General features: G+C 51.1%; 2 protein-coding genes across 3 annotated transcripts in view; one reads left to right on the top strand and one right to left on the bottom strand.

The window, feature by feature from the left end:
* Positions 1–4012, bottom strand: part of OTOG (otogelin) — a 101188-nt gene extending 97176 nt beyond the window's left edge. Inside the window, exons 1-2 of the mRNA XM_016920523.4 lie at positions 3692–4012; positions 3030–3107 (exon numbers count right to left, since the gene is read on the bottom strand). Coding sequence (XP_016776012.4) covers positions 3030–3107; positions 3692–3979 — 366 coding nt within the window. The 5' untranslated portion in view covers positions 3980–4012. The remainder of the gene's footprint in view (positions 1–3029; positions 3108–3691) is intronic.
* A 2849-nt stretch (positions 4013–6861) lies between these two features.
* Positions 6862–12145, top strand: part of USH1C (USH1 protein network component harmonin) — a 50493-nt gene continuing 45209 nt past the window's right edge. For both annotated transcript variants that reach the window (XM_016920522.4, XM_016920521.4), the window contains exon 1: positions 6862–7023. In XM_016920522.4, the coding sequence (XP_016776011.4) occupies positions 6988–7023 (36 nt within the window). In that variant the 5' untranslated portion in view covers positions 6862–6987. The remainder of the gene's footprint in view (positions 7024–12145) is intronic.

Raw genomic sequence — 12145 nt, 5'->3', positions numbered from 1 at the left:
GAACCGGCATCCTGGGCACAGTTGGCTCCTCCTCCCTTAGAGGTTCAGCCTCCTCATTTGTACAATGTCCCCAGAACCCTGTGCCAAGCATTGTGCTGGATGCAGTGAACAGGGCAGAGTCCCTGCCCTCTTGGAGCTTACGTGCTTGTTCATAGGGCCAACAAGCCACAAACTGCATTGTGGGTATTTACCTCACATGTCAGCCTCCCTCGTTGTCATCCAGCAAAGGACTTGAACATAGGAAATATTCAGGCCCTTGGTCCCTGGAGCCAACCCCAGCTCTTGGCCCTGCCCTGGCAGGCACAGCCTGGCCACCTTGTCCCTGACGCTCACACCTTTCATCTTCATGGTCTTCCTGACATCTTAGCCAGATTTTGGTGTCCTCACCTACTTTGGCCCCTGGTTCCTGGGTTCTCCCGAGCAATCCTTACCCAGTCGACCCAGCCCCAGCCCCAGGAGTCAGGTTTCCCACCCGGGTACTAGTCTATCTTATGGGGCCCTCAGAGACCACAGGAAATAGGAGAGGGCAGGGTCACAGGAAACAACTCGCATCCTGTAGCCACTAGAGAGCTGTAATTAAACTCAGTCTTCGTGTCCTCACTCTTCACTCCCACTTCAGATGTGGCCTCTGAGATAAATGAGTCATGAGGATGAGACAACCTGTGATGCAAAGAGTCAAAGCCATTTTCTAAAGGATTTCTTAAATCTTGTCCAAATGATTAGTCTTCAGGGGCTAATCAATCAGGCGCTCTTAATCATTTTTATGCCACGAACCCGTTAGATAATTTAGTGACCCTATGTGGACACCTTCTCAGAATAATGTTTTTAAAAACATAAAATAAAGGATAAGGTTACAAAGGAAATCACTTATATTGCAATATCATTTTATGAAAATATTTTATAAAAATGTATAATTTAGTAATATTTGTGCTTCTTTAATAACTCAATAAATAAAAGATCTGGCAGTGGGCCTTATCACTGCCAAAATTTTGAAGTAGTGATGAACATAAATGATATCTTGAGACAGCAACATTTATAAGTGGTAGGAAAATATCTGTCATGTCTATTGGTGACAGTCAAAAACACTGCAAATACTCTTGTGGTTTGTAGACTATAATAATAATTGAAAAGGATGCTGAATTTCAGTTGGATTGAGGTTTCTGTAAATAACAATGTGTTTTTATTTTCCCCCATCCATGGACCCCTGTCTACAACAATTCTCTAGAAAATGGTTGAGCTCTGTAGAAGCGGGACAGCATTGAAATGATGATTGGTTGCCTACTGGTCTGGGGCACACCCCCACTTCATGAAGAGGGCATTACAAACAGGAGCCCTTGAAGTATCCCTGGTACATGGGCCTCAGTCCCCCATCCCCCAACTCCTGTCACCTTAGAGGGAGGCCATTCTAATTCCTTGTTGCTCTGAGGAGCAGTGTGAGAAACCTCCCCGGGTTGCCTGGTCCACTCACTTATGACCCTTCCCCAAGGAAAAGGCGGGATGCCTACCCTGGAAACCAGCACGGGAGGATACCCACAGGGAAATGAAGTGTTTGGAGAAGGGTCATCTCCCCCACTAAAACATGGGGATTCCTGAAGTCCTGTATGCACGGCCTGGCTCTGCCAGGAGCCTTTGCTCCACCTGCTCATTGCGGGGCCCCCGCAAGTCATCCACCCACCTCAATTTCCCTACCTACCAAAAAATGACTCCATTACCTTCCAACTCAAGCAGTATTTGACTGTGATTCTAAATCTTAGGGCCTGGAAGTGTGGGCAAAGAAGAAGTAAAAGATCCAGGAAATCCACATCAGAGAAGAAGCATGCCCACACCATCCCCCCTCACTCCACCTTGGGGTCTTCATGTCTATTTCCAAAGGGCAGGAGTTGGGACTCATTGCTGTTATAAACGATTCTCCCCAAGCTGCTGGCTCAAGGGGCTCCCCAGAGCTGACCGCTGGGGCTGGGGCAGGGGCACTTGAGCTGAGGCTCAGCTGCTTTGGGGGACCTAGCTGCAGGTGGGCGGAACTTATAGCTCATCTGTAGTTATAGAAAGAGGGAGACAAATGCGGGCCAGGATTAGAAAGTAGACCTGAGTCACCTGATCCAGAGACCAAAGAAGTTTGGCAAAGGGAGAAAACAAAACTGCCACCTCTCCCGCAAACACAGAGGACCGTGCAAAGATGGGCAGTGGAATGGTCAAGACTCAAAGGATGGAGGCCGGGCTCAGTGGCTCATGCCTAATCCCAGCACTTTGGGAGGCTGACACAGAAGGATCACTTGAGGCCAGGAGTTCAAGACAAGCCTGGGCAACATAGTGAGACTCTGTCTCTACCAAAAAAATTGAAATTCAACCAGGCATGGTGGCACACACCTATAGTCCTAGCTACTCAGGTAACGGAGGCACCAGGATCACTTGAGCCCAGGAAGTTGAGGCTGCAGTGAACTATGATTATGCAACTGCATTCCAGCCTGTGTCACAGAGCAAGACCCCGACTCAAAAAAAGAAAAAAAAAGGCTCAAAGGATGAGTTCAGGGCTCTGCTTCTCAACCAAACCTTCCTTGCATCTTCCACCAGGTGGCCTAGTTTTTGTCTTGCCTGCATTCCTGAGGCTCCGCTCAGGGTATGGAGAGGAGCCTCTGACAGGGTTGAGGGCCTTCGCAGGCCAGTCAGGGAAAAGAGAACTCCATTCTTCTAAACGTTCATCTTTCTACTTTTACCTGCCAGAAGGGAGAGCTCAGCTCTCTCCTGAAAGAGCCCTGGTGCCCACCTCTCCTAAAAAAAAAAAAAAAAAAAAAAAAAAAAAAAAAAAAAAAAAAAAAAAAAAAAGAGTGGACTACAGACCCCCAAGAGATTAAAAAGAATAGAAGGGTTTTATGAACTTGCACACCTCAGACACATACCAGGAACCTGCTTGTTCCTTTCTGAACAACTCCAGAGACCCCTCCTGTAACCTACAGAGCTCCCTGCCAGCCTCAGATCCAGATAGACATGAGCTCCTGCTCAATGAAGCCCCCTCCCCAGACCCCCCTTACCTGGCCTCCCACGACTGTAGCCGTGTCCCCCATGGCAAGGGTCACCTCCTGGTGGCTGCTGCTGGAGGAAACAAGAGTCTGGCATGGATGGGGGGCTAGGATGGGTTATGCCTCCCCGCAGTCCCCTGGCCTATCCCACCCTAAGTGCTAAAGCCCTGGGGTCACTGATGCCAGAAATACGGATGGGAGCTGTGGGTGGGGCCACCACAGCTCACACCTACTCACCTGGGTTCCCCGGCTGGCTCTGGCTGTGGCTCTGCACTGCCCCACAGAACGGGTGCTGCGGCTGGGGAGGGGGATTATTCTCCACTCAAATTGTGCTTCTCTTTACTGGGGCCTCCCACCACCTGGCCCCCACTGCTAGAAAGCCTCTCCCACGCCACTGAGCATTCCCCCATTCTCCCTCCCTGCAGCCTTCTCAAATCCTTTCTCTCCCTGATGACCCTTCTCCAGCCAGGATCTCCCTGTTTACTCTCAGTCTTTGGCCCCCAGCTCTCTCTAGTTCCCCACCTCGGGTCTCTTCCACCCAGCCTAACTTTGGACTCTTTCCCCCGCGGTCATAGGCCTGCCTCTGTTGGCTTCGGGGTCCCTCCTCCCCTGACTGTACCTCCTGGGTGTCCCTCTGCTCTCCCTCAAACCTCTCTTTCCTCCCTCTCTCCAACCTGCGCGGGCCCATTCCTCATTCCTTTAACGTTTCTCATTCCTCGAGCCCCCGACCTCCCTGAGTCCACAACCCTCTCACCGAGGCGCTGCACCCGCAGGGACTCGGCTGCCTGCTCACCCCAGGGCAGCCAGACACAAAGCAGCCAGCAGAGCGCAGACGCCAGGACTCCCATAGGGACACGAGGGGACCGGAGGACTTGAGCGCAGGGCCAGCCTCCCGAGGTGCCTCCCCGGGCTAAGGCAGGGTCACACCTCCACTCCGCAGCCGAGGTCCCTCTTGCTCTCATGCCCCAGGGCTCCCTCAGCCCCTCCTCCCAGGCTCTCAGCTCCTCCCCGAACTAGAGTGACAGGAGTACCCAGCTTATTACCATAATTTAGGCGCCTGTCCATAGCCCAGCCTCTGCTTTTCTTGGCCTGTGGCCACACCTCCCCAGGGGAGGCTGGATTCAGATTACTCAGCCCTAAATTTTCTAGGGAAGCATAGAGGCAGCCTATGCAACCTCCAGCTCCCCTTACCTGGGTCCTGGAAGCCCAATACCAGAGACCCAAGATGCAGGTATGAGTCTGGCCCTATCCTCTCCTTTTACAGAGGGCCATGCTGAGGCCCTGGGACATGCCACTCAGGGGTCAGTGGTCAATAACAGAGCCTGCAGAGTCCTAGCCTATGTTCCCACCATGCCCCACCTCAGCTTCCACCTGGGTCTCCACATCCGTATCCTATGACCAGTTTTGAGCACCTCTAGGGAATGGATCATGCCTTAGTCCTCTGAATGCCCAGCACCAGCTCCTGTCCTAGCTCAGGAAATGACGACTGAATAATAAAAGTGTTTTATACTCCTATGTTATTGCCACCATCAAGGCCAAACTTTGACAAAACAACTTTATATGTGTGAACGAGGTCCACTGTCTGCCCAGGAGGAATTTTAAAATGGCGAAAACATGGGACTGAGCACCTGGGGAATCTGTATATCATTCACTTCATCATCACTTAGGGAACACCAACTAGATGCTAGGTCTTACAGAGGATGATGATGATGGTGGTGGTGGTGGTCGTGGTGGTATTGGCCCCAGTAGACTTCTAGGCAAGGGTATAGATTTGAGATGCATTCATTCATTCACTCAACAAATTTGTTTGGCATTAATTCCATGCCATGCACTGTTCTAGGCATATAGTGGTAAATAAAGCAAACACAGCTATCTTCACACAGGAGGAAGCTGGGGGCACAGATGGGAAGATGAAGAGGAAAGAGCTAAGGATGGAGCCTTAAGGAATGCTGGTTAAGGAACAGGCAAAGGCTGATTGTCTCCAAGGAAGCTTGAAACAAAAATTCATGAGAGAGGAGAACCAGGTCTCAATGCTATTCTCGAAACAAAGCAGGGGGCATTTTAAGGTGGAGGGAGTCTGTAGGGGTGATAGCCAATGTAAAATAAGGATTGGGGTGGCAGGTGAACAGCATTCCCCTGGGTAAGGACATTCATTCACCTCTGCCAGGATTCTAAATACAAAATAAACAGCCATATGATATTCTTTTCCAATGTAGAGAATCAATGAAGTAAGTCGGAGGGGAATGCATTTTGTGTGGCCTTTTCTGGACCATTCAAAAATCCCACACGTCTTTCCATTTTATCGCTGACTTAATAGTTAATGCTAAGGTGAGAAAACAGATCATATTTTAAGGTTCTTCTCCAAGAGAGATTTACATCTTAAACTAGGCAATAATTTAGCCCAAACAAAAATAGTGTGCTTGTAAAACTTCAGCTACTGGGGAGAGGGACACAGAGGGGTGTTTAGGTGCCCCAGAGTTACAATTGTAAGTGGTTACCTGATGTAAGCTGCTGTCCATCTCCTTGCCCCTGCCCTTGACAGGGCACAAAGGGCTCGGGTGCCTCCCTGGGTTAAGTTCAGGCACAAGCCCCATACTTAGCCTCTGATTTACACATTTTTATCACCCCTCTCCTAGCCCCTCTTTCCTTTCATTCCTTTCCAGGCCTGGTTCATCATTGTCTTTGATGAATCTTTCCTTTCATTCCTTTCCAGGCCTGGTTCATCATTGTCTTTGATGAATCTTTCCTTTCATTCCTTTCCAGGCCTGGTTCATCACTGTCTTTGCACCAAGCACTAGACCTAGGAGTTAAGCAAATGCTGACCAAATTGAATTAAATGAACCAGAGGGTCTGGGCCCTGGGTGAAGATCAGCCATAGATCAAAATGTCACTGCCAGGCTCTGCCAGGCTTCGATGGATATGTGAGTGTGTTGGGTTTGGGTTTTGTTTTGTCTTGTTTTGTTGGGGGTGGAGGTGTTAGGGAAGGTGGGAGGGGAAATCAGTTGAGGGGGGCACTCTCACACACACTGATTCAGACCCCTGCGGCCCACAGTAAAACCCAGCCCTGTCCCCAAGTAATTCACAGAACAAGGATTGATTTCTCCCTGGTGGAAAAGTGCAGGAGGAAGCCAGGACTGAAGGTACGCTGGAGGTGAGGGCGTAGCAAGGGCTGACAGTCCAGGAGGGCCATGAACCTCGACAAGAGTATCCAGGGAAGGCCGGGCGCGGTGGCCCACGCCTGTAATCCCAGCACTTTGGGAGGCCGAGGTGGGCGGATCACGAGGTCAGGAGATCGAGACCATCCTGGCGAACACGGTGAAACCCCATCTCTACTAAAAATACAAAAAAAATTAGCCGGGCGGGGTGGCGGGCGCCTGTAGTCCCAGCTACTCGGGAGGCTGAGGCAGGAGAAAGGCGTGAACCCGGGAGGCGGAGCTTGCAGTGAGCCAAGATCATGCCACTGCACTGTAGCCTGGGCGACACAGCGAGACTCCGTCTCGGGGGAAAAAAAAAAAAAAAAAAAAAAAAGAGTATCCAGAGAAAACGGACTAGATTGCCCCGCGCCCTGCCCGTGTAAATAGTTTCCGTATCTCTCTATTCCGGTCCCCACAAAAAAGTCCCAAACCTCCTCCCTACGTCTCCACGATCTTCTTCCTCAAACGCATGTGTTCAGGTACCACTTCCAGAGAAATACCAGCTTGAAGCCCAGCTACTGCCACCTCAGGCCCATAGGCACACTGGGGCCCATTTGCTCCCAGGCTTCAGTGGGAGGCGACGATTCAGCACCGGCGACTCCAGCCTCGCAGCGGCCCCGCCCCACAGAGGCCTGGCCCCGCCCCTCCGCGCTCAGGCCCCGCCCCCAGCTCCGAGGGCGGCTGGCCCGGTCGCGGTCGCGGCTCTTTCCAGCTCCTAGCAGCCGGGCACCCGAAGGAACGGGTCGTGCAACGACGCAGCTGGACCTGGCCCAGCAATGGACCGAAAAGTGGCCCGAGAATTCCGGCATAAGGTCAGAGCTGCAGGGCGCCCCAGGCTTCTGGGACTCCGGAGTCCTGGGCGCGGTGGGTAGGGGGTGGACACCCCGGCACTGCCCCTCCCTTTTCCGGCCCCACCTGATGGCTCTGGTTGGGCTGGGACACCCGAGGGTCGTTTGGCTGGCAGCAGGGATCCCCAGTAAAGTGAGGGAGGGAATGCGGGGACTCCCGGCTCAGGGACTGCTAAACGGGTCGATCTCTGCCAGCCTTTCTCCCTCTGCCTTCCAGGGGCAGGGACGTCTCTGGGGTTTGAATTCCTTCCAGTCTTGGCCGCTTTTCTGAGGTGCCCTCTTTGTGGGCAAGCCCCTCTCCTTCCTAGTGCCCCCAGCTCAGGGCTGTTGAGGCATGTGGTGATAGTCTGGGGCAGTATCTGAGAGGTGAGGGTTGGCAGAAGGGAAACTAGACGTCTCTCTCTCTGCCTTTTGACCTCAGAACATGAGTTAGAAGCATTTCAGCCCTGCCTGCCTAAGGGCGTTTCTTAGGGTCTGAGAAGTAGCTGAGCAGCTGGTGCTGACCCGGGTGCGGTGGGGAGGAAGGGAGGAGGTACTGAGGGCGTCGGAGCTGGGCTCTGGCCGGCCAGATCCTTCAGGCAGAGCCGGGTCCACCCTGGTGTGTCCCAGTGAGGGGCCTCACTGGTGGTCTGGGATTCTCAAGGACCATCTCTGGAAGTGGCCAGGTTTCACACAGGGCATTTTGAGAATGATTCACAAAGCTGTGCAGAATCTGCTGAGGCCCTGAGACCAGAGAGGGCCATCAAAGAGATCCAGCCCACTTCCCCACCAAGCCTTAGGATGCCTCTGAGTCTGGGGATGAAGCCGCTGGGGGGGGGGGGGGGCGCGGGGGTGGTATCTGGAGCTCCCCACGGGCCCTGCCTGAGGGGCAGGTAACTATTGATAACTGTGTGACCCAAGGCTCTCCCAAAGACCCCAGGGGCAGTGTCTTTAGACCAAGCCAAACCTCTTCCTGGTCTGAGGGCTGAGCTCAGGTAGGGCAGGTCAGGGTGCTTAACTCCTTCCTTCCCATAAAGAGGCCCATAGGAGCCCAAGGAGCCAGCCAGTGTAGGGGCCACAGGGGCTTGGGGCCAAGGGCCCAGGGTCAATTATTCATTTAATAAGCATGTTTTGAGCATCCTCTCAGCCATACCCAGTCTGTGCCCTTTGCTGGTGGTGTAGGTGGGAGGCAGACCCTACCCTGGTAATTACCCATGTCTGGGTGCTGCGTGTTGAGGCCAAGCTTTTGTAAGGGCACAAAGGGACAGCTCAAACTGGCAGAAGGCTCCTGAAAACAAGGTCTTGGGCATCCCTGGTCCTGCTCCCATGGGTGGGTGATAGCTGGAAGTTCAGTAGGAATTTAGGGGCTGGCGAATACCAAGGGGAGCTTGAGAGAGCATTCACTGTTACATCCTGTTGCAAAGAGACATGTCGGAAGAAATTTCAGCCACTAAGGACATTTTGTGAGTGTAGATTTCAGGCAACCCAGTTTGAAGGAGCTCAGCCTTCCATCCCCCAACCCAAGACTCAGGGTTGAATTTCACTTTCCTGCCCCTGGCCTGAAATAACATCAGGTCTTCTGCCTTCACTCTGTGGGGTACCTGCTCTCTCTTTTTTGTGAGAATCATCTCCAGGGTCCCTGGTGTCTGATGCAGACCCTGGGTTTGCCCTGTTCCTCTTCCCCAGGTCCCACAGGCTCCAAAGGGCCTCAGACCTCCACGTTTCCTCTGCCCTACTCTTCCTCATCGCAACAGTCATTACTTATTAATATCCCTGTGTGCAGGCAGGGCAGGCGCCATGCGCTAGGCAAGGCCCAGGCTGGACTTTGTGCCCTGCTGCCTTGGAGACAGCCACAGCCTTCCCCTTCCAGGTTGGGGATCATCCAGGAACTGGGGAGAGAGGATGAAGCACAGAGGATTTTACAGCTTGCTGGGAGAAATTTACAGCTTGCTGTTGTTTGCTTCGTAGGGGTCCCTTCCTTAGTGTTTTGGAAGAAATGGTTTGTGATCTAAATCCTTAGTTGTTGGAGGTAATATTTAAGGTAGTGTGTTATAATGGAAAGTGCTCTGTGACCTTGAGCAAGTTACTTAATCTCTCTGTGCCTCAGTGCTCTTACTTGTGAAAAGAGATAACAATATTTAACAAATAAGGTTACCATGAATGCTGAATGAGACCTACATGTGTGTGGGGAGCTTAAATAGACCCTGGCACTTAGGGAGCTCTCAAGAAATGTCCATGTTGATTATTATCTGGAGTTAGCAGAACTGGGACCAAATCTTAGCCCTGTCACTGTCAGGGAGACCTTGACCAAGCCACCCACTCTCCCTGAGTTTTAGTTTCTTCAGCTATGAGATGGAGTTTGTAGTACTTACCTCACAAGACAGTCAAAACTAACTAGCAGTTAAAGTACTGGCTGCTCTGGGCCCACAGTAACCACAGTGTTTCCAGCTGATACCTGCAGAGTGTCCAGTGGGAGCCAACAGGCTCCAGGCATCGACTCCCTTTGATTTGTGAAGTTACCCCAAGGCCGCCAGGAGCACTTGCATGCCCTTCCAGTAACTAGTAGCAACCTTGGGCCAGGATTTGGGGGAGCAGGGCTTGGTCAGAAACTGTTTTCTCCCTCGGAGAACCAGCTTTCAAAGGGAGACTGCTCCTCTGTTCGCAGCACCAGCACATGGCAGGAACTTGGTTACTCATTGGCTTAAAAGTATTTATTGCCTCTTCAGCAATCATGCATTTATGAGCATAGCTGTGTATTCTGCCTGAGGCCAGGCATCTGACAACCGGTTGGGATGAATAAGATCAGAAAGAGCCACCACTCTCTAGGAATTTGTTAATCATTCATTTATTCACATAGGCAATAAATATTGACTGAGCCCTTAATATATGCCAGGCAGTACTCTAAGCATCAAAAAACAAAATAAAGCCCTTGCTGTCTTAGACAGTACATTCCAGTAGGGAAGACAGACAGTTAAAAGGAAATCGACAAAAGTGTCATACAATGCCAGATAGTGATAAATTCTATGAAAAAATAAACTAAGATGGGGAGAGAGAGATAGTAAGTAACAAGGTAGGCAGTCACGAAGGCCTCTCTGAAGAGGTGACATCTGAGCAGAGACCTAGAAGAAGTGAGGAGAAGGAGCCACAGGGATACATGTAGAAGAGCATTCCCTAAAGTGGAAGCAGCAAGTGTGAAGGCCCTGAGGCAAGCAGATGCCCGCCTGTATGGAACAGCAAGTAGGACAGCGTGTCCCAGAGGAATCGTGAGTGGAGAATGGTGAGAAATGGGTCGGAGGGGTGGTAGGGGCCTGGTAGGCCATGGTCAGGTCAGGATTTTCTTGTAAGTGTGAGTGATTTACATTTAAAAGGAATTGTTCTGGCTGCTCTGTAGAGAATCCACTGAGGGGCCCAAGAGTAGAAGGGGGACCTCAGTCAGGAGGCTCCTGAAGGGGCCCAGGCCAGAGGCAGGGGCTCGGCCTGGTGAGAATGGGTCGGATTCAGGATACATGTTAAAGGAAAAACTGACAGGCTTTGCTGATGGATTGGCTGCGAGCGTAGAAAGAGAGGCATCAAGGGTGAATCCATATTTGGTGGAGACGGAGCAGGTTGGTGGAGACAGAGCAGGAGGTGGTGGAAACCTAGCGTTCCACTTCGAATGCTGTAAGTTTGAGACGCCTGCTAGAGGTGACTGAGAAGGCTGTAGGTCTGGCCTGGAGATAAGCATCGGTAGGTCCTTGGGGGTGTGAGTGGTATTTAAACCCCTGAGATGAATGAGGTCACTTAGAGAGACGGTGCAGATGGAGAGGAGACCTAGGACAGAGCCCGGGGCACCTCAACTTTTGGAGGAGAAGGAGCAGCAAGCGAGGAAGGAGAGCAAGGAGAAGCAGGGCGTGATTGCTGTGCCAGGCACAGGGTGAAATACTACAAACTAGCTGACATGTCAAGAGCCTCTGAAAAGATGAAGGGCACTATCTATGTCCTTGATGGTGGTGATGCTTTCACACGTGCACATTTATCCCCAAACTCATCAGGTTGTATACACTAAATATATACAGCACTTTACATGTCAGGCATACCTCAATAAAGTGGTTCCAGAAAAACAAAAGAAGTCAGGTGTGGCGGCTCACGCCTGAAATCCCAGCATTTTGGGAGGCTGAGGTGGGAGAATCACTTGAGTCCATGAGTTTGAGACCAGCCTGGGCAACATAGCGAGACCCCATCTCTACAAAAAATACAAAAATTAGCCAGGTGTGGTGTTGTGCACCCGTAGTCCCAGCTACTTGACAGGTTGAGGCAGGAGAATCAACTGAGCCTGGAGGTCGAGGCTGCAGTGAGCTGTGGTCACACCACTGCACTCCAGCTTGGGTGACAGAGTGAGACCTGGTCTCAAAAAAAAGAAAAAGAAAGAAAGTAACAGAAAAGGAAAGAAAAGAAAGAGAGAGAGACAGAGACAGAGACAGAGAGAACCCCAGACAAGAAAGAAAGAAAGCAAAAGAAAAAGAAAAGATGGATGATAAGAAAACGAGAGTCAAATAAAGCCTGGTACCACTGGGATGCACACTGTAAAGGCCTGGGAAGAAGTGTGGCTGGATCTATTCATCCCACTAACATCTACAGAGGGCCACTCGCTGCCCGCTGCTGTGGATATAGAATTTATGTCCACTTATTCTCACTTAGTTTTATGTAACAAACACAGGACTTACTACCTGCCAGGCACTGTTCTGAACTCTTCATAATTATTAACTCATTAAATTAATACTAAAAAAAATGATTAATCTCTCATAGTGATTAAATCCCATTTTAAAAAGAGATGTTAGTCCCCATTTTACAGATAAGGAAACTGAGGCACAGAGAGGAGCAGACCCAGTTGGGGAAGGGGTTCTTTGGCTCCACCACCACACTCACAAGCCAGGCCTGTGTCTGGGCCACACAAACGCTTGTGGGGAGACAGGAGGGTAAAGGGAGAAAGTTCAGCACAGCTTGGTGAGTCCCATGGCAGAGTTGGGGACAAAGTGCTATTGTGTGCACAGAGAAAGATGTGGCCAGCTTTGTGTGGGAGCCTAAGGAAAGACTTGGCCAAGAAGAGGTGACATTTGAAGTGAGTCTT

Source organism: Pan troglodytes, chromosome 9 (genome assembly GCF_028858775.2).
Source record: "Pan troglodytes isolate AG18354 chromosome 9, NHGRI_mPanTro3-v2.0_pri, whole genome shotgun sequence".
Classification (NCBI taxonomy): Eukaryota; Metazoa; Chordata; class Mammalia; order Primates; family Hominidae; genus Pan; species Pan troglodytes.
The sequence above is the reverse complement of the archived record's forward strand: the minus strand, read 5'-3'. Positions and strand labels throughout refer to the sequence as shown.